General features: G+C 38.5%; 2 protein-coding genes across 3 annotated transcripts; one reads left to right on the top strand and one right to left on the bottom strand.

The window, feature by feature from the left end:
* Positions 1-1,417: 1,417 nt before the first annotated feature.
* LOC144659595 (protein disulfide-isomerase A4-like) lies at positions 1,418-11,102 on the bottom strand. The gene is made up of 8 exons (XM_078520064.1): positions 10,763-11,102; positions 9,230-9,435; positions 8,001-8,139; positions 6,915-7,120; positions 4,261-4,565; positions 3,673-3,832; positions 2,652-2,888; positions 1,418-2,070 (listed from the first exon to the last, which is right to left on the bottom strand). The coding sequence occupies exons 1-8, from the start codon at positions 11,044-11,046 to the stop codon at positions 1,655-1,657; spliced, it is 1,953 nt and encodes a 650-aa protein (XP_078376190.1). The 5' UTR covers positions 11,047-11,102; the 3' UTR covers positions 1,418-1,654.
* Positions 11,103-12,363: 1,261 nt separating this feature from the next.
* LOC144659801 (hypoxanthine-guanine phosphoribosyltransferase-like) lies at positions 12,364-20,108 on the top strand. Of its 2 annotated transcripts, none has more exons than XM_078520316.1 (11): positions 12,364-12,487; positions 13,618-13,724; positions 13,820-13,953; positions 15,762-15,811; positions 16,392-16,457; positions 16,810-16,827; positions 16,946-17,028; positions 17,546-17,592; positions 17,945-17,991; positions 18,197-18,226; positions 19,310-20,108. In XM_078520316.1, exons 1-11 carry the CDS (start codon positions 12,464-12,466, stop codon positions 19,361-19,363), a joined length of 660 nt encoding a protein of 219 aa, XP_078376442.1. In that variant the 5' UTR covers positions 12,364-12,463; the 3' UTR covers positions 19,364-20,108. The 2 variants fall into 2 exon arrangements, with proteins under 2 accessions (XP_078376442.1, XP_078376444.1); XM_078520318.1 differs by lacking the exon at positions 12,364-12,487 and adding an exon at positions 13,165-13,216.
* Positions 20,109-20,437: the final 329 nt, after the last annotated feature.

Genomic DNA, 20,437 nt, shown 5'->3' with positions numbered 1-20,437 from the left:
ATCCATATGCAAAACATCTTTTAAAAGTAAAAGATTGGTCACCGATGCGAGTGTCTCGACCAATAAAAAACCTTTTCGCCAGTTCCTTATTTGCGACACTTAAAGCAGGTGAATCATGTCTGCTTGAAAACTCAGAACTGTTTCACACCTCACAATGAAAAAATATGTCACTTGTTAAATTTAAAAACCTCGAATTTTAATTGTATAAGATGCAAATATTTTGCGCACTTTAGTGGGCATAATAATGCCAAAGAACAAATCGGGATTTCGATTATCACCTGAAAAATTACTGTTTCCAGGCGATTCATGGAAAGTACGCTCTCGTTAAGGACCTGAGACCATTATTGTGTTTCTATAGAGTTCAGGGACACACTTTTTTCTCAAGATGATTGTGAACTGATAGTGACAATATTAACGCCAGTGAAATGAAAGGTGGGAAGCAATAAAACTGTCTAGACTTCCAATTTTGCCTTCGAAATTTAAACCGTTTTTGTCACCGCTATTATATTTTTCTATAGCTACAATCTCGCTGTTCTAATTCAAATGAGTAATGAGTGTTTCAAGAAAAAGTCAGCTGGGATAAAGTCCCCATTTGAATACAGTATTTATCAACATCCTCAGAAAACGAGATCTTTAAAACTGAAAGGTACAATGTTGATTTTTAATAAAATCTTAATCAAACATGACTGACCTGCAGCAGAGGTAAAGCGATGCAAAAAGCCTCATTTTTTGCTAAAAGTGATTTAAAAGATGAAAAATCTGTACTGATGATTTTATTGAGCTGAGACAATATGTCAGAAAACAAACAAAAGAAATTATCAGATTTATGCATTCAGTACGCTTTTCAATCTCTGGAATCGCCGCAAATGTCATCAACGGAGCAAATATCAGTAAAAGAGCATTTGCTTCTGTTCCCAAGCAAGCGAAATTAACTTTGAAAACTGTTCAGCCCAACAATACTTCAAAAACCCAAATCGCAATCCGTTTCAATCTTCGTCAGTTTCGGCCATCCGTATCTTCGTTGATATTTGCTGTGTTATTGAAATGTTCCTTCGCTGTTTTTAGAGGTTATTTTTATATTTCACCGAATTTGATGGTCATTTCCCATGCCTAAATTGGGCTAAAATCCGTGGCACAGTCCCCTTAAGGAGACAACATTAAAAATTTCTCCAAGGTTTTAAATGTTCTAAAAACAACGTAACGTTTCGGGCAGTTAAGTCCTTTTTCAGGTACTGTAGTTACAAAATGGCGGACTGAAGAAGGACAGTAAAACTGCCGCCCCGAAACGTTTTTAGAACATTTATAACCTTGGAGAAATCCAGATTAAGACATTTTATATTATTTAATCGTTTTCTCATGAGAGGTTAGAAAAGTTTCAGACAAACTATTTTAGAAAAACAATGAAAAAGTACATCCATTTATGGCACAATGTGTTTTTATTAAGCAATTATACTCATCTTCCCAAACGATAAAATGAAGTACTGCAGTGCAGATTTATATCCTGTCCAGAAATGACAAGAGTGTGTCAATGAAAAAATATGGCTCTCGTTTCTTCATGTCCAGGAAAATATATAATTGCAAGGACGGATTTTTTGCCCGTCTGTTTCGAAATACAAAATATTCCACTGTCTAAATACGCTTTCTACCTAAAATTTCAAAGCTCTTCTTTGGCGGCTTTTTTCAGCGAAACCGTCGCTTTTTCCTCTATAAATTTCACAAAGTCGTCAAGTCCTCTCTCTCCGTCGTATTTGATAGGATTTTTCTTATCGTTGGCCGGTGCAAAGTAGATGGTAGGAAAGCCTTCTGCAGAGAATTCTGGTGGGAGGTCGTTAGCAGTGGCGTCCATTTTAGCGATAACCACGTTAGCTTCGTCCTTGAAATGCTTGCCCAGTTTCTTGTAAGTGGGTTCCAGTGCTTTGCAGTGGCCGCACCACGGCGCATAAAGCTCAATAAGGACATCTTTTTTAGCATCCAAGACGATATCGTCGAATGTTTTTCCCACTACAATTGTGACGGGACCTGTGTTTTTCTTTGGTATCGGCTGGGATTTTATCTGTGCTTTGATGTTACCTGTTAAAGAAAATAAGCAGCTTTTAATAATCTATAATATAAAGAGACTCGCAAACGAAAGTTTGATTCTTACGGATCTGATGAAGTGCGTAGACAAATTAAACCTGACAGATTCACATACTCTCCCCCAGTATTTCGAAAGGTTTGCAAATATACTAGTGCAAAATAAATCTTTCCATGCATCTTCATGAGAATCCGAGGTAAATTTCTGTAACATCTGACATTTGAAATGCTACGCATTTTCTTAACTATGGATATCTGGAGAAGTACTTCTTACAGTGATTAAATTTGATGCTTGCAGTCGAAGCTTTACTTCTCCACATATTTTTCTGTTGACCAAATCAAATTCCGCGAGAAAACTCTACAGACAAAGATACGGCAAACTGGTGACTGGGCCGAAAAGAGTTCTCGATTTTCCGTTCATAGCATTAAGTCTCATCTCCTCGAACCACTGATATTTGGATATCTTCTGAAGATCTTTAAGAAAACGCGCGATTTCGTTACTCGCAAGGAAATATGATTGCTCCATGTACAATAAAGCTATAAATCTAGAAAGTGCCTTAGAATTAGGTACAACTCACCTTCTTTGAAGTTCTCTACAAATTCTCTGAGACTGTCTTCGCTGAATTCTTCATCAGGCTCCATTCGGTATTTTCTGTTCTTATCATCAAAGCAGCCTACATTGATCTCCTCTCCAGAGTCATCAAGCCCGAGCTCTTTGAGTTGATCTTCAAAGTCCTGCTCGCTGGCAATAGCAAAAGTGACGTCACGGTGATCATTAGCGACCTCCAACACCTTTTGACGCCAGAACTGAGTCGCTGGGGAGGAAAGCATTCACGATCAGTCACCACTCCATATTTAAACAATAGAGTGTTTCTGACTGGGAACTATCGGCTGATAGTTGCAGAAACTTGATTTTTTTTAGCCCGAGAAGCTTCGAAACAAAACCAGATAAGAAACCCACTAAATGCAGTGAATCTAGTGGCGTTTTTCTGTCTGTAGGCCCGCTTGTTAACAAAATATTTTCACGGACGAGTACTAATTATCCGGGTATTTTTCTCGGACGGGCACTATTTAAACAATAACGTGTTTCTGTCGAGGAACTATCCGGCTGATAGTTGCTCCGATGAAATTTGATGTTCTTAAAACTAATATTAGCCCAAGAAGCGAAGCTGCAAGGGCTAATAGGCTAGTTTTAAGAACATCAAATTTCCAAGGGGCAACTATCGGACCGATAGTTCCAAGACAGAAACACTCTATCGTTTATATTGTTCACCGCAAAACTTTCTTTCGCGCGCCAATTTAAAAACGAGCGCCTTGAATTATTTTACACTTTTTAGGATAAAAGACTTAATTGAAAGCCGAAATGTAACAAACGAAAAAAAACCAGACAAGAAACCCACTAAAAAAAAGGCGTGGCATGCAAGCTAAGCCCCCCCCCCCCCCCCTCAACAATTTTTTGCTCCGTCTCGCGCTCCTAGAGGCATTTACGCTCATCTCGCGTTTTTGGAAAGGAAGCGACTGCTAAGTAGGCTAGAAGATACCAGTCTGACAGCCGAAAGGAAGCTCCAAACCAATGCATGTAGGAAGGAAACAACTAACCTACGCGTTGTTCAAAACCGAAATCTACGTCGTAATAGACAACACACAGAGGGCGTTTGGTGTACTTCTTCTGTTGGTCATAAGAGTTCATTTGCCCCACGAGTGGAATACGGCTCTCCTCGTAAAACTTCTGAATGTCTTCTGGTTTGGGATCTTCACCCTGTTGTCAAACCAAATAACATTGCTTAGAAAGACTTTGAACAGGTCTCAACTTATAGAGGTGAAGCCGTAAAAAAAAATCCAACAGCAACTAATTACAACAAGTGCTTACTCTTGGACTGGAGCAGAGCAGACTAAAGAAAGGAAGGGAAGGGACGGGAGGGGAGGGAAGGGAGAGGAAGGAGGAATTGACGGAATTCGAGGTATTTGGATAGCTGATGAAACGCTGTCTCGAGTGTTTGATACGTCCTCTCAATCGAAACAAAAACTACGAATTTAACGGAGAAATAAAATTGTAAAAATCTATGCTAATTAAGACCGGGTTTCTAACCTTTCTTCACGGTTATAATTTTCTTGTTTTAGCTTGATGAATTATTAATGAGTTTGAGAAGTTGTGTTCATACTCATGCCTTAGTGCCACTCCCATACCTTAAACACAATATGTTTATCTTCAAACTTTGACCTGAACCTCTCTGGATGGAACAGCACAATAGAGCTCTTGGTGATACCAAAGTGCTTCTTGGCTGCGGCATCAAAGGTGTGTGCAAAGGGGTAATCATCCCTAATGTCGTCGTTGGCTTCCAGGTATTTTACCAGCAGGTTGTCCTTCTCATCTTTGAAGAATCCAACAATGACTAGCTCATCCCTTTCTTTCATGAAGTCAGTGACTGCTTTGAGTGAAGTCAGTTCCTTGGAGCTTGGGCCGACCTGCCCACGCATGTAGCTTGTAATACCTGGAGATGTAGAGACGCATACCCTTAATTATTATTCAACAAAGTGCGCGTTGCCCATATAAGGTCAGAATTTAATTGTTATCCGTCATCCGTACAGATATCCTGCGATATATGTAGGTTGCCAAGACACTTGTCTGAGGTCTTGAAAAGTGCCGCATAACCCAGGGACCGCGGAGGGGGAGGGGCTGGTAGGGCTATAGCCCTACCACTTTTTTGGCTGGGTTAATTTTTTAGGGCTCATGAAAAGGATAATGTAATATATAGCAATAGGTAAGCCTCAAAGCGAAGCTCCACATTTATTTAAAAAATGAACTATAAAATGGATAAAAACTAAACCTTGCCCACGCGGAATCTATCGAAACTGCGTTCAGAAAGTAAAAACATCATGAAATTTCCTGTCATAAAATCAGGCTCAGCAATTCAGTAGGAGGTTGTTAGCTTGCATCAGGGTCCTGTCTCTTTCTTCAGCGGACTTGACTTGATGTAGTGCTTAGCTTATTCTTCATGATGGCAGCCGCAGATTCAACAGCAAACAACAGAAACAAGCAAACTGGACTTGCACAGGGAATATCATTCGCAATTATTTCGGTCTCCTCGTAAACAATTTTCGTTTTCCACAATTCCACGGACTAATATAAATGACTTTTGAGGACATCTTGGGAGAAAGAATGTTCTCTGTCACTCTTTTTACTCTCGGTTTCATTCAGCCTACACAGCAAACACCGTGCAACAAATTTTCCCGCGTTTTCATATCATAACTTCGTTGAGATCAAACTGAAACGTCCACATCACCCAGTCGATAGAAAATAACGTCAATTATTGCTCGTTGTACGGCTACGAAAAATGCGACCAGAGACCAATAAAATTAAAATTAAACCGTGTAGCGATTGAACGAGAGCACAATTTTTTTGCGTAAAGGCGCATCGAGGGTTCGATGCACTCATACTTGAAAAAAGACAAACAAAATAGAGCAGTTGAAAAAAAAAACCTCTCAGATCTTTTGCTGTGTAGTGTCGCTGAGTAATTTTATCCGTTGTCTACATTTTGTCTTGCCCTGCGAGCTTTATTTGCTGCCTTTCTTTTCTTTAGCCACGGGTGGAAAACCTCCTCGTCCCTAGGCCTAATCTGTGCGTACGTACGGGGGTGGCGTTGACCCCCAAAACCATTTGCTTATGGATGCTCCGATCGCGCGCGTTGGAACTCCGCTATGAATTTCCACATGATAAACAGCGGAAAAGTGACCCCTAATGCTTGCTTGTCTTAGCCAGCTTTTTAGCCCTACCACTTCAAAATGATCTCCGCGGTCCCTGTAACCACAGTTTTTCTAGCTGCAAAATGTGTTTCGTTGATTATTTGTTGAATAATAAAACAATTATCCTGTTCAATCTTGTGAAATATCATCTGGTTTTAGCCAACTGGCCTACACCCTTGTCGGCTATCAGGCATTATTATTCAACAGATGCGCGCGCTGCCCATATATGGTCAAAATGTTAACGATATCTGTCATCCGTACATAACAGATATCCTGCGATATTCGTAGGTTGTGAAGATTTGTCCGAAATCTTGTAAAAGCGCTGCATAATTACAGTTTTTCTATGTCCAAAATGTGTTTCGTTGACAATTTGTTAAATAATAAAACAATTATCCTGCTCAATCTTGTGGAATATCGTATGATTATAGCCAAATCGGCCTACGGCCTCGTCGGCTAAGTATCAGGTGATATTCCGCGCGATTTCGCAGGATAATTGTTAAACATTCTACACAATTTCCCAGGATAATTGTCAAATACTATCATCTTTGTGTATGTAAATATATCTTGTCTCAGAGAAGCTCAAAACAAGAGAGGGGCAATTTTGAAATACAACCACAGTCAACTTGACAAATGGCAGGAGCTCATTAGAATGCAAGGATGATAAAGGCTGACAGGGAGGGAAAATTATTTTATTTATTGTTGGTATTACATTAATATTTTTTCTTTTATTCCCTTTGATGTAGTATATAGTGCTATAATCAGAATTTTTTAGCAGGGTCAAAACATTAAAAACTTTTTTAAATTTGTAGTAAAAAGGAAAAGATAATTAATTTAATGAAAATTAATCTGACTGTATGTACATGTGAGTCGCTCCACATGAAAGACCAGGGATGTTGCTAAGGGCTGGCTGCCGGCTAATTTCACTAGCTGAAAGAGAACTTCAATCTGACTGAAATTTCACATGAAAACAAAGACTTAGGTAAACTTTTAGAGCTGCCAAGGCCAGAAAAGCCAGCTGGGCTTGTTGACGAGCTGGCTTAGTGTTTCCTTAGCTACATCCCTGAAAGACACAAGAAATTGTTAAATCTGTTACCTACCCCACTGGTTTCTTTCGCCCTTGTACTCGGTTGCCTTGCCCTTGCGGAACACTTTAAGGGTAGGGTATCCTGTCACTTCATATTTCTGTCCCAGTTCAGAGTCCTTTGTAGCATCGACTTTAGCCAGAACTATGGGTGGGTCATTGTCCTTCAGTTCTTTGGCTGCTTTCTCGTATTCTGGAGCCAGTCTCTTGCAGTGTCCACACCTTGAGTGAATCATTTACAAATGATGATGCAAGTTAAAAATCTGTTTGAAAATATTTGTAACAGTAAACTATCACTTAGCTTGCAGCTCTGCAATCTCGTACCCAGAGCCCACTTTTCAGCTGGAGTCTCTGACTTGTGGAATGTGTTGATCAAGAAAATATCCATACCCCTCCCAATGGAAGGCTTTTTGGTTAGAATTCCCCCACCCCTCTGGAAATTCCATTTAAGCCCCATATTTTCCTTTAAAAATTTTGGCTTTTGGGACCCCCCACTCCCACAGAATTTTCATTAACCTTCCATGGAGTGGGTATGGATGTTTTCTGGAACTACACAATTTCAAATCAGACTTGGCCAGAGTCCACATTCTCGGTGCGGATCTAACGAAAGCAGAGACAAACCCCCCAAAAAGGAAACAAGATTGGTAGCTCTGGTGTATACTAGTTATGCAACGTTTTCGAGTGGTATACTATGGAACATCCCTCGAGTCACTTGTATTTTCTCGGTATACACACTAGCCTTTAGGCGAGTGTGTATACGAAGAAAATACAAGTGACAAGTGGGATATTCCATAGTATACCACGAGAAAGTGTTGTGTGACTGTTTTATACCATGCCATAGAAAATACGCTTACTAAATTTCATTGAGAATAAGATCGCAGCGCACGACGGGAAGGTTGGGTTGAATACCGTCGAATGTACAACGGCTTTCCTGTATTCTGATTGGCTGTTTTTCTATGGCATGGTATAAATTATACTTGTAGGTTGTAGCTGTGCATTGGTACAATAAATACCATTTTGTAGTCCTTTTATTTGGCTACACAGGTTGGAGTATGTGTTTCAAATAATGTTAAAGATAGAGGTAGAAGTTTGATTTTCATACCAGGGAGCATAGAACTCAACCAGCATGAGCGATTCCTTGTTGATGGTGTCAGTGAAGTTGTCCTTGGTGAGAGTGATGACAGCCTCTGGGGGTGGCTTAAAGTTGGGATCTGCCTGCTTTTTCATGTAATTGACAATTCCTACCAAGGGGGAAAACACACAATTAAACAACATCATTGAAAGCCAAGTAAAAAGAACAACAATAACTTAATTTTATGAAAAAACATAAGGCTAAGTAAAGGGAGGACAGGGCTTGAGACTAACTCTTTAACTGGTTTACTGGCTAGTGACATGTCAGATTTTACTAGCCAAAAGTAATTTTTCACTAGTCAGGTATATTGATTTCTATTAAGAACAGTTGACTTTTCAGAGTTTTTCACTAGCCAAATGGCTAGTAGGAATGCTTAACATGGTAGCCAAAACCTAAATTTTAGTAGCCTTTGGCTAGTTGGCTACTGTTAGTCTTGAGCCCTGGAGGGGGAGGAACAAAATAGGGAGGAGGGACTGCAACCCTCCAAGTTTATTTTTTCCTGCTCAAGTTTGGTGGCCAGTGAAAAATTTTAGTAGCTAAATTATTAGCTCACACTTTCAATCATTCTTCTTAAATTTAGTTGCCAGACTGGCCACTTTGGTTCCAATTTAGTTGCTGGCTCCAAAATTGTAATCGCCATGGCGACTAAAATGGTCTTAACAGGTCTATAGTTAATGTAAATTTGTAAATTGCTATTTTTCCAAGGCTCTAAATTTTTAAAACAATATGACAAAGTGTCAAGACACCTGGCAAGATGTTTAAACTAAACACTATTAAAATATTGTATCTAATGTATAAAAACAATAGCTTTAAGATGACGTTTTGTCTCTGTCAGTCAATGGGAGACTGAACTTTAGAATAGGACTATAAAGAACAAACATTTGTTGAACTTTTTGTCAGAACAATGAAACAGATGACAAAAACACCTTGTAAAAAGGTAAACAAAGAATAAGCAACTTCCATCCATTTTGAGGGTGTTGAACGGGAAATGCGAAACTTTGCAAGATGGAGAGACCAATATCTTTTCTGCGAGCCTGAGACTTACTTAGCCTTGAAAAAGAAATCAAGACTCTAAGAAGGGGTCCCAGAAACATTTGAGATATGAAGACACAGGAAATTTGGCTAAAATTCTGTGAGACGTGCACTTTTTAAAGGACCATTCACCACCCCTATTTTGATCTGTTAGTCAAGTACTGTACCTTCCTCATCACGTGGGCCGTCATAATCATGTGCTTCTCCCTTGCGGAAGACCTTCAGAGTAGGGTAGCCACTGACTTCATACTTTGATCCAAGTTCTGTTTCTACTGTGGCATCCACTTTAGCGAATGCTACAGGAGGGTCATTTTCTTTCATTCTCTTAGCAGCTTTTGCATATTCTGGGGCTAACGACTTGCAGTGGCCACACCTAAATACAGAGGCAAATATATCGATGTAGGTCTGTTAGGAGTCAATTGGAAGTCCAAGCAAAAAGAGTCTCAAGTGACAAATGTTTTAAAAGTTTACACTGATCCTTTTAGAAAGAGTTGAAACTGTTGAGTAGGTCACAACACGCTCTTACACATTAGGGGTCACTTCATATGGTGGGGTAATATAACAAGGGAGGGGAGGGTGGTTACAACTTTAGCGGAACATTACCAGCAATAATGTTACTCAATACTGGCTTCAAAAATAGAATAGATAACAAAAGTCATTTTAGGCAAAAGACAAAATGTGTTTTGGGAGTTTTTGAACAGTGTTTAATGATGAACTGCAAATTTCCTCTTTAACAGCTTTTTGCACATGTTTTGTGTGGTGAAATATATAACTGAAACAAAATATAAAAGTCTCAATGTGTTGAACAACACCAAATACCATTTAACAACTTGTCATGGCTTTCAAAAGTCACAAATAATCTATTGTTTAACATTTTGTTGCCAAGCAACAGAATTAAAGTTAAACAAATTTTGCTGAATCATGTATGATTTCTTTGGTTTCTTTCCCAGAAAAGCAAAATAGCTATACGTGGATGTATAAGCTTGGGTACACAAACTGTTCACTTTGTGATAAAAAAGGTATCAAATTCAGGTATAAAAACAAGTTTGATGTAAATATAATAAATGTTAGATATGAAGAGAGACCCGAGTAAAAACAGCAATTTTACCTAAAAAAATGACCCTAGTAAACAAAAACCATATTACCAAGTTAGGGAATGGAACATATGAATACTTATAACATAGACCACTTTAGGAGGTTTTTTACCATTACAGTTTTAAACAAAAGAAAAAATTAAATACATTATATTGTCATTAAAATGGCGCAAAATATGCAGATAATCGTCCACCTCTGAGAGATCAAATTAATTGATTTTCGATTATTTTCAACTTTAAACACTCCATTCATTTTAGGCAATTTAAAAAAACTTTCGTGCAAAAAGCGAATCGTTATTTGCCTAGCTTTTTCTCTTACAAGTGCTATTGAATTCATTGCCCGCATTCACGTGGAAAAGTTGACGCGAGTCAACACGTAAGATTTATATTTTATAAGTTCACAATAAAATTTCAAGGCTATATGCATTACAGAGACTAATCTTTTCTAAACAATAACTTAGCTTGAAAGAAATGGACAGCTGAAACAAATCTGATCGATTCAAACATTGTTGCTTTTAAGAATCAAGTTTGGTCAAGTGAATATAAGCATTGAGAACACAGGATTTGTGAAAGCGTACAAAAGACAAAATATAAATATTAACAAACCATGGTGCGTAGAACTCCACTAGCATGACATCTTTATCTTTCACCACAGAGTCAAATGTTTTGGTTGTTAATACCAAAACATCGTCTTCTTCTTTCACTTCATCGTCCCCTGCTTCGTCAGTTGCGGAGTCTGTTTCACCTTCGCCCGTAGCCTCAGCCTCTTCAGTCCCTCCCGCAGTCGCGTCTGCCGTTGCATCGTCTTCTACACTTTCTTCTGAAAGTGTCAAGGTTGCAGAAAATGCAATTAAAAGGACTAAAAGTAGAGAGAACTTTTTCAACTCCATGATCTCGGCGGCCCAGCTTGGAAGTTTGTATCGTGTTGTGGAGATTCCCAGTTTTTTCAAAGACCATGAACAGCCAATCAGAGCACGACAGGTTGGAAGCCCTGCAACCAATCAAATGGCGCTACGCGTCTTCCCGGGACAATTCATTTTACCCGCGAAAAGGTTTTCTCAAGCGTGCAATTTTTTTCCATTATTTTTTTTTTTTCCGCGTCACGATATTTGTCAGTCACCCCGTCCCCCGCGCCCGCGTCCCCCTAGGCTGGTAGAATATTTGAGTTACTTGATGGTGGATATATTAAAAGTGTCCCATGTTTATTTTCAGGAGCTCTTTTTTCCTACTTAGGGGGGGAAAACTCCCCCCCCCAAAATAATGAATGCAGCCTTATTTTGATCTTTTACCATTAAAATGTTTGATTCAGGGTTTGATTAAACAATAACATTCTAGATTTGTGTTTTAGTTTTGTCGTTAAGAGTAAAGAAATAAAATTTTTCTTCCTGCATCTCTATTTCTGACAGGAAGGAAATTGTTTCTTGCCACTTGAGTCCCACTTGACATATTGTTTCCCACATCACACATAACGCACGCTTACGCAAAAGGTCACGCATAACGCAACCGTTTGGAACAGTCTATTCGGATGTTGTCAAGATTTTAGAGCTTCTCTTTATATCTAAAAGTATTCTAATGACAGCAAGACAGCAGGTATCTTTGCAATTTTTTTTCCAAAGAAAAAGGTAAATGGAAATTTTAAGCTCGTGATAAATAATGAAGATGAATTTTTCAACAATGACACAAGCATGGGACAAAGAAAAATTCTGAGTCCCCGACGGGAATCGAACCCATATATGGCCTCCTACACTTGATTCGGGGACTCGGGGTTTTTCTTTGTCTCATGCAAAAATTGAAAAATACCCATGAAAAATTCATCTTCATTATTTATCACCGAGCTTAAAATTTACAATCTTTATTATTTACTACACACTTGACTGATTTCGACATTGCTGATCGATCCTAGCAGTATGCAGGACGCGTGCCACATATCAACCCAGCAAATGGCCCAGCTCACCACGAGTCTTTCGTAGCTCAGTTGGTTAGAACGCCCAACTGGTATCTGGGACGACTGGGAGGCATTTTTTGTCCATGCTCATGCTATTGTTGAAAAAATATTCATCTTCATTATCTAAAAAGAGTTTTTTTTTAACCAGCTTGACCCGAGACTACTTTCTCTTCATAGATTTCATAAGAAAGCGAAGAGATAAATCAAGTGAAACCTGTGGTTTGATCATTCAAAAATATCTCCTGTAAACGTCTATCGGTGACGCGCGTTGCGTGACGATGGCTCCACAAAACGAATTTTGACGTGTCACGAATTTTAGGAGTGGCTACCAAGCTAAGCTGTCACAGTTTTCCCGCGTGAAAATGGCCGACAAAGATTGCATAAAGGTAGGCTTTTGAAATAACTTGGTTTGTAGTTTCCTTTGTGATTTAAGCCTATAAAACGTCAAGTAGATAATTAAGGGCAAAATTAACAGACTATGGTTGAACCTCCTTGACGTGTTTGACCGATTTTGCGTGTGTGATTTACATAAATCCAAAAGACATGTGGTTCAGTTGAAAAATTTCGTGGTGTAAAATAACTTTTAAGCTCACATAAGCATTAGGGTGGCTTAAGGTGTCATCGCGACAACGAAGAGATCTGATTTAATTTGTTCAAATTAACGAAACGTTTGTCAGATGTGTCGTCTAGCAGCTCAAGCCTGGCTTTATAAAAAGATCAATTAAATATGCAAATATAAGCCCACTTTCTGAATGCTTTTGAAATTGTGCAGAATAATTTTTTTGAGGCCAAAAAAATCCGAGCTTTAGAGTGACTAGATTTTGTCATAAGTTACAATTTATTATCCATATCTCTAAGAAAGCCTTGTAAGTTAATAAGTCTATTATCAACTGCAAGGTCAGTTTTGGATATGCAGTGGAGAGAGCTTTAACTTAATTCTAAATTAATTCTGCTGTTAAATGCAAATTAAGACTTGCAAAGTCAAAATATTCAAAGTCCAAGAAATTAATTAAGGCAAATTTTATTGTTTGTTTGTTTTGCATAAGAAGAACGAGCCTCTTGTATAGCTTTTAGCTGCTGTTGAAGACACAGTCAACACTCTTTTTGTCTTTGGGGTATTTTGGCTTGTGTGACATAGGGAGTTTAAACAATTTATTAATAATTTTCAACAATACAGTTGAATCCTGATAACTCAAACCTCCATGGGAAATTGAAAAAGATTTGAGATATCAGGAGTTTGAGTTAACAAGGGAAAAATAAGTAAGAAAACAATCTGGAGGGGAATTATTGAAAAGGTTCAAGTTAGTAAGAGGTTCGAGTTATTGAGAGTTTGAGTTGTTGAGATTCAACTCTTGTAGTAACACCTTAAAATTTAGCGTTTTTTTTACTTGAAATAGCTTTTGTTTGTGCCAAACAAATTATCAGTGTCCCCACGGCATTTGTTCGTATTTAGTTTATGAGGAAAATTGTGGTTGTACTAATCATGACAGAATGCTACTAATTGTATTTTTTGTAGATTCCTGATGACTATAAAGGTTATGCTTTGGAGATGTTCTGTTTACCTCAGCACTACGAGAATGATGTAGAATCTGTTTTGATACCAAAGGGACTTATAAGTGATAGGTAAGCTTCTTTTGACAAAAGCAATCATTGAATAATAAGAATAATGGGAAAACTGCAAAACCCTGTTGTTCTTGTTGTGTTTTTAAATCTTTTAGAACTGAAAGATTGGCTAGGAATATTTGCCGTGATGTCGGTAAAGGTCCACTTATTGGATTGTGTGTGTTAAAAGGAGGGTATCAATTTTTTGGTGATCTTATGGATTGTATCAGAACCATTAATGCCAATGGAGGTAAGTAAACAAGATTACTACTGCAATTCTTATAGTATCTTTCATATATTCACTACATTCTCTACGCTATATGAGGGATGTTAGAACTAGAACCCATATATTATATTGACCTGCTCCCAATGAAAGTATCTTTCATGTATTTACTTTATTATCTACTCTATTAACGGTATGTAGGGGTGGTGAATGGTCCTTCAAAAAATGCATGTCTCGCAAAATGGGCGATTCCAGAAAATATCCGTACCATACCACGGACGGCTTCCATATTTTAGCCCCCCTTGCCTTCGGAAATTCCAAAATGTGTTATCCCCCCATGCCCTTGGAATTCCATAATCGTTAACCCCCCCTCCGGTTCGTATTTTTCCTTTTTTATGTCAAGCCATTTAGACTTTCCATCGGGGTTCGCAAATACGCCCAATGTGGCGTATTTTTACATCAAATTATTTCAAATGACTCGATATGTACATAGAGACAGTCATTATGACTCAGGAGATTCTGGGATGAAAATGTAAAAAAATAAGACTTTTCTCCTTACCCTTGTTCAACAGATACAACCTACATTAACTTTAGATTGCCCCAAACTGGTGCAGAACATTTAAATAAGAATATCGTGTGATGCACGTGTGTAAACGCGGAAGATAATACGATTGAGTGCACTGACATATCCGCCATCTTGAATTTGAGCCTTCTGGGTCAGCAGTCGCTCCCAACCCCACGTGCTTCAAAACGGCGTCTCGAAGCATAGCAAAAGAGTTTCCTGGCACTCCACTGAATGATGGACTAAATGTTTTATGGATCCACTTTGACAAGAAAACAAAGAGCAAATGAAGAAGTTCATCATATAAGGCTTTTGAAGCTTGATGTATAACACACATTTTATCATTTTCTTTTGTAAATGAACGCAAACACATGCCTGATCGATCGATACTTGTCTTGTATCCTGCTTCCGCGACGCGGTCGTCAGTTCGTGCTTTATTTGCGACTTGGTAGTCTACAAAATAAGCATTTTCAAGGAACACACTCTTGTTGTCTCCTCTGGAAATCCAAGATCTGGAACTCCCCATGCCTTAGAAATTCCAATCGTAAGTATCTCCCCATGCCTTCGAAATTCCAGTTCAAAGAACCCCCCCTTGCCCTCGGATTTCCAAAAAGCCGTCCGTGGTATGGTACGGATATTTTCTGGAATTGCCCAATTTTAGCCAAATTTCAGGGTCTCATCATCTCAAGTTTTTCTTTGACCACTTCTCGGAGTCTTGATTTCGTTTGCAGGCTAAAAAGGTCTCGGGCTCGGAGAAAAGATATCAGTCTTGCCGTCTCGCAAAGTCTCGAATTTACCATTCGACACCCCTATATGTGGGATATTAGAACCAGAACCCATATATTATATTGACCTGCTCCTAAAGTATTAAGGCTTCATAGCTCAGTTGGTAGAGCAACCCACCAGTACCAAAGTACACTGTGACCAGTACACTGCAAGGATAACTTTTTATTCATTTCATATTTCTATTACAGTTCTCATATATGTCTTTCATATATTCACTACCTTGTAAAATCATAAGTGTTAACTAAATCAAGTTGAACCTCTTTAATACGGACACTGAAGGGGCAGGGAAGAGTGTCCACATTATGGAGGTGGAGTTAAATTAATATGAAGTTCAGTCTGTTAGGACCAAGTGAACAGTCGGGCTTTGAAATAGGGAGGTGTTGGTATTGTAGAGGTGTCTGTAAGGAGAGGTTTGTCCGTACCATAGTTGCTTAAAAAATAAAAAAGGCAAGTTTGTGATAGTATGTTTCTCTTCATGACTCAACAGAACAGTCAGTGCAGATGTCAGTTGACTTTATTAGATTGAAAAGTTATGAGGTAATAGACTATTTACGAAGAGGCCAAGAGGACACAAACAAAGGAAACCGAACAAGCAAGGTTGTATATAAACTAAACTTCGCCGGTCACTCTGCAAAGTTTCACCAGCTACTTCAGTCGTCAGCTCAAGACTGGTGGCTGAAGAGAGGGCCAAAAATGACAGGAGATGCATTTTCTGACATAATTTCCATTTTCAAAAATTTCCCTGGGGAGAATGTCCCCAGGACCCTCCTAAAAATGACAGGTGAAAGGACCCAAAACTGTGTGTTTTTTTTTTTGTGTCTGGCTGCTTAAAAACCTAGCAAAAACCTTGAACAACCTTCTTTATTCAATTTTTTGTTTGTGTCCTCTAGACCTTGTTATCAAGTGAGAAAAATTATTTTTTAAAAACTGTGTTCCAAAGTTATTGTTTTCTCATGGCTAACGAAATGCTAGTTATTTCTCTTCATGCAATATAAATTAGCATAAGCTCCTGAACTGCATGGGTGACTTCTCCCGCTTTGTCACTCTTAAAATAGAGTTGTCACGTTTGGACTTATACCATGGTATATTGCTAATGAATTGAAAATGTCTTCCACAGGACGACCAATCATCTGGTGAAGTAAGAGTGATAGGGAGCGATGATTTGTCTTCACTTAGTGGAAAGGTAGCGTGAGCCTGTCCTACCATTCATTAGTGCTGTTCCAGAAAATATCCATACCCCTCCCATGGAAGGTTTTTTGGTTTTAATCCCTTCACCCCTTTGGAAATTCCCGTTAAGCCCCACACTTTCATTTGAAAGTTGGCTTTTGAGACCCCCTCCCTCCCACCCCACAGAATTTCTAATCACCTTCCATGGGGTGGGTATGGATATGTTCTAGAACTGCACAGTAATTAATTAGTAATTTACTAGTATAATTAATTTACTAGTGTAAGTTATTTACTAGTGCATTGGTTTTATCATGTTTTTACATTTTTTAAGAACATTCACTGATTATTGTTGTTTTCTTTCCTTGCAGCATGTTTTAGTTGTCGAGGTGAGTTAACAAATGAGTTAATTTTATGGTGCTATGAAGAAGCCTGCAGACTAGTAACTTAAGCACTTTTAGTGTTTTTGTTTAATCACTGCTGACTTTCCTGTTTTTCTTTCAACAGGATATTATAGATACAGGAGCAACTATGCAGAAATTACTGAACACTCTTCAGAAGTTTAAACCAGCATCAGTTAGAGTAGCAAGGTACATGAGGATCCAAAATTATTTTCAGCATAATTATTGTGTTAATGTCTAAAATAGTGTTCTTTAATTTTTCTTTCAGGGAGGGGGGAGGGGGGTATAAGAGGGAGAACTATTCCCATGCTAAAGTTCTTTGTCTTAAAAAACTTCATGTTGATTCACATAATTTTACCATCCACGCAATCACCTGCTGTTAAAAAATAAATAAATAAATAAATAAATTATACAATTACAAAAAACAAAAACAAAATGTAGTTGGGGAGGGGGCATATATACATATATTTTTTTTATATTTTTATGCCTGAAGGGAGGGAGCCCAGGCTAGGTGAAGGAAATGCAACTGGTATACTATTGGCACCAAGTTGGGGACCCTCTGAAGGGTCTTGATTTGAAGGTGATTTGCAATACCCACTTTCTGGCCATAAACCTCAGAAAATTGAACCAGCTGCTATAAGAAACTTATACACGTGTTGTTTTCTTCAGATCTTGATGTTGATTATTGTTGTTTCTTAATCCTTAGTCTTCTTGTCAAGAGAACACCAAGGAGTACAGGATATCGTCCAGATTGTAAGTCTGTGTTTAAAATGCTTGTTAAAATGCTTTCAGTTGACTGAACAATATTCCCGACATGTCAGTCTGTTACTGGTATACAACCCTCCAAGTTTAGACTATTTTAGTCGCCATGGCGACAAAATTGGAACCAAAGTGAGAAGGATTAAAGCCTGGCGACCAAAACTGGCGACCAAACTAGAGCAGTCGGTGGCTAAATGGCCACTAAGGAAAAAAATCAACTTGGAGGGTTGGTATGCTCTTTACCACTATAGCTAGTCTGGTGTTTCATTATTGTGATGTGCGACTTACTGGTCAGGAAAACTGTTCTTAAAAGTGATCATTTTGTTTTGTTTTTTATTTATTTTAGATATTGGTTTTGAAATTCCTGACAAATTTGTTGTTGGCTATGCACTGGTAAGTGTATTAAAATGCTTCATCCATAAAGATAAAAAAAATGAAGACTGTCCAAAGTATAACAAACACATTGAAGCAATCAAACGGAATACCAGTTTGGAATTAAGGGTGTCTGGAGAGTTGTGTCCTTTGAGAGTTTTCTGCCGTAGAAAGGTGTCACCTTGCCCTTTACTTTGTTCTTATGATTAATTTTCTTTTTTTGCAGGATTATAATGAATATTTCAGGGATCTCAATGTAAGTGTTAAACTTTTGCTCTAGGGTGGTTTCTTGAGAAGGGGAGGGGGCAGGGGTAAAGGGGAGAGTTGAAAACACTGACCCCCGATCCGCGGACTACCCACTGACCCCCCACTCCGCGGATCACCTACGGACTACTCTGCGGACCATCCTTACGGAGTACCCTATAAAATGAAACAAATTTATGTTTACGGGAAGAAAAAAACAATAGAAACCTACCTGTGCCACTTGCACGATCGATCGAAACAGCCTCCATCTTGTTTACCTCGATCCAGTCCTAACGGGACTAGGCTAGTACTAAAATCGGGAACGCCGGAATACTAAAACCCGGAACAGATAAAATATATCGTGTAACCCTTACAAATATAAAGAGCTAACCGTAAACAGGCTAACCGAAGTTCATAGTAGGTTTACCAATGAATAGTAGGCTAACCGAAGTTCATAGTAGGCTAACCGAGGTGAATAGTATGCTAACCGGAGTGAATAGTAAGCCTACTATGCACTGCGGTTAGCCTACTATTCACTTCGGTTAGCCTGTTTACGGTTAGCTCTTTATATTTGTAAGGGTTACACGATATATTTTATCTGTTCCGGGTTTTAGTATTCCGGCGTTCCTGGCTTTTAGTACTAGCCAAAGAAGTCTCGTTTGAGTTGTAACAAGAAGGACTGGATCGAGGTAAACAAGATGGCGGCTGTTTCGAACGATCGTGCAAGTGGCACAGGTAGGTTTCTCTTGTCTCTTTCCCCCGTAAACATAAATTCGTTTCATTTTATAGGGTACTCCGTAGGGGTACTCTGTAAGGGTAGTCCGCGGAGTAGTCCGTAGGTGATCCGCGGAGTGGGGGGTCAGTGGGTAGTCCGCGGATCGGGGGTCAGTGTTTTCAACTCTCCCGGGGTAAAGTGCAAATTAAATGACGTTGTTTGTGATTGCTCATGCAAAAGTCGCCTACTCAATGATTTATTTTACGTGCTTGCTGAAAAAATTATACATTGCTGTATATTAATTGTTATCTGCAAAGTTTGTGTTGCTCAGTTATTACATTAGAGTAAGAGTTACATGTACTTTTTTGTTTTTGCCAACAGCATATATGTGTCATCAATGACAATGGAAAAAAGAAATACTCTGTCACAAAATAAAGACAACCAGGCAAACAACAGCTTATATCCACATACAGCCAACGCTTGTAATCCCAGAATGTCAAATGTATAAACTCTGATTATTTTGTATTATATTATCCAAACAGGCATGCAATGAGAATAAAACATGATCATCTCAAGTAAACTTTATGTCCAAAAACCAAATTCTCCTAAGGCCATCCCAATAAAATGTTTCGTTTCCCATCGCCCGACCGACCCATTTTTTTCGAAAAGTAAAAAAAAAAAAAAAAAAATTCCAGATTCACTAGTTAAAGAAGCAAGTACTTCAATTTACAAGCACACGATCTTGTTTTATTAACAACGATTGGTATATGATGTCTTTGTCTTTAATAAACATCGATACTACGTTAATTAAAGACTGTTTAGACATTTGATAAGGAATAACGAACGAAAAGACCACGTTTTCGAGTTGACTTTGTAATCAGGCTTTCTTACTTAGCAGCCCGGCCTTCTCTGGAACCCAAGTGTTTTTTCTTTTTTTTTTTTTGCCCGACCGACCGACCCATCATCACAAAAGACGGGGCGATGGGAAACGAAACATTTTATTGGGATGGCCTAAGCAGAATAAAATGGAATAATTTTATATGTAAAACAGTAAGGGGAGTATCAGTGCTGACATTCTATTGTGCAGTAGGTAAGAATAGTTAGGGGACTGATGTAATTTCTTTATTTTGCTATAAGTGAGAATGTATTTGGCAATAAAAAATAGAAGTAGTTGAAATAACTTCTTAGTTTGGTTGTAACAGTTTCTCTTTTTGGCCTGAAATAGCCTTTCTAGGGTTTGAAATAGTGTGTGCAGGATTTTAGAGGTCAGACCCTAGTTACTCCGGCTTAAGGAAACGCCCGAGTTGAAAATTCAGCTTTTTATTTTTTTACGCTCTACCGCAAATCGCAGTTTAATGAAGAATTATTGATGTAATGGCTACCACACAAATGCACATTACCAATTAGGAACTTTTGTAAACAAGTCAACAAATATTGAAACAAATATTTAGTGACATTCCATGATGTCATGAATGACTATTACCAATCTCTCACGGAATCTTTCCATCA

Source organism: Oculina patagonica, chromosome 7 (genome assembly GCF_052425735.1).
Source record: "Oculina patagonica isolate OP01 chromosome 7, crgOcupat, whole genome shotgun sequence".
Classification (NCBI taxonomy): Eukaryota; Metazoa; Cnidaria; class Anthozoa; order Scleractinia; family Oculinidae; genus Oculina; species Oculina patagonica.
This window is presented reverse-complemented; position numbering and strand designations above follow the sequence as displayed.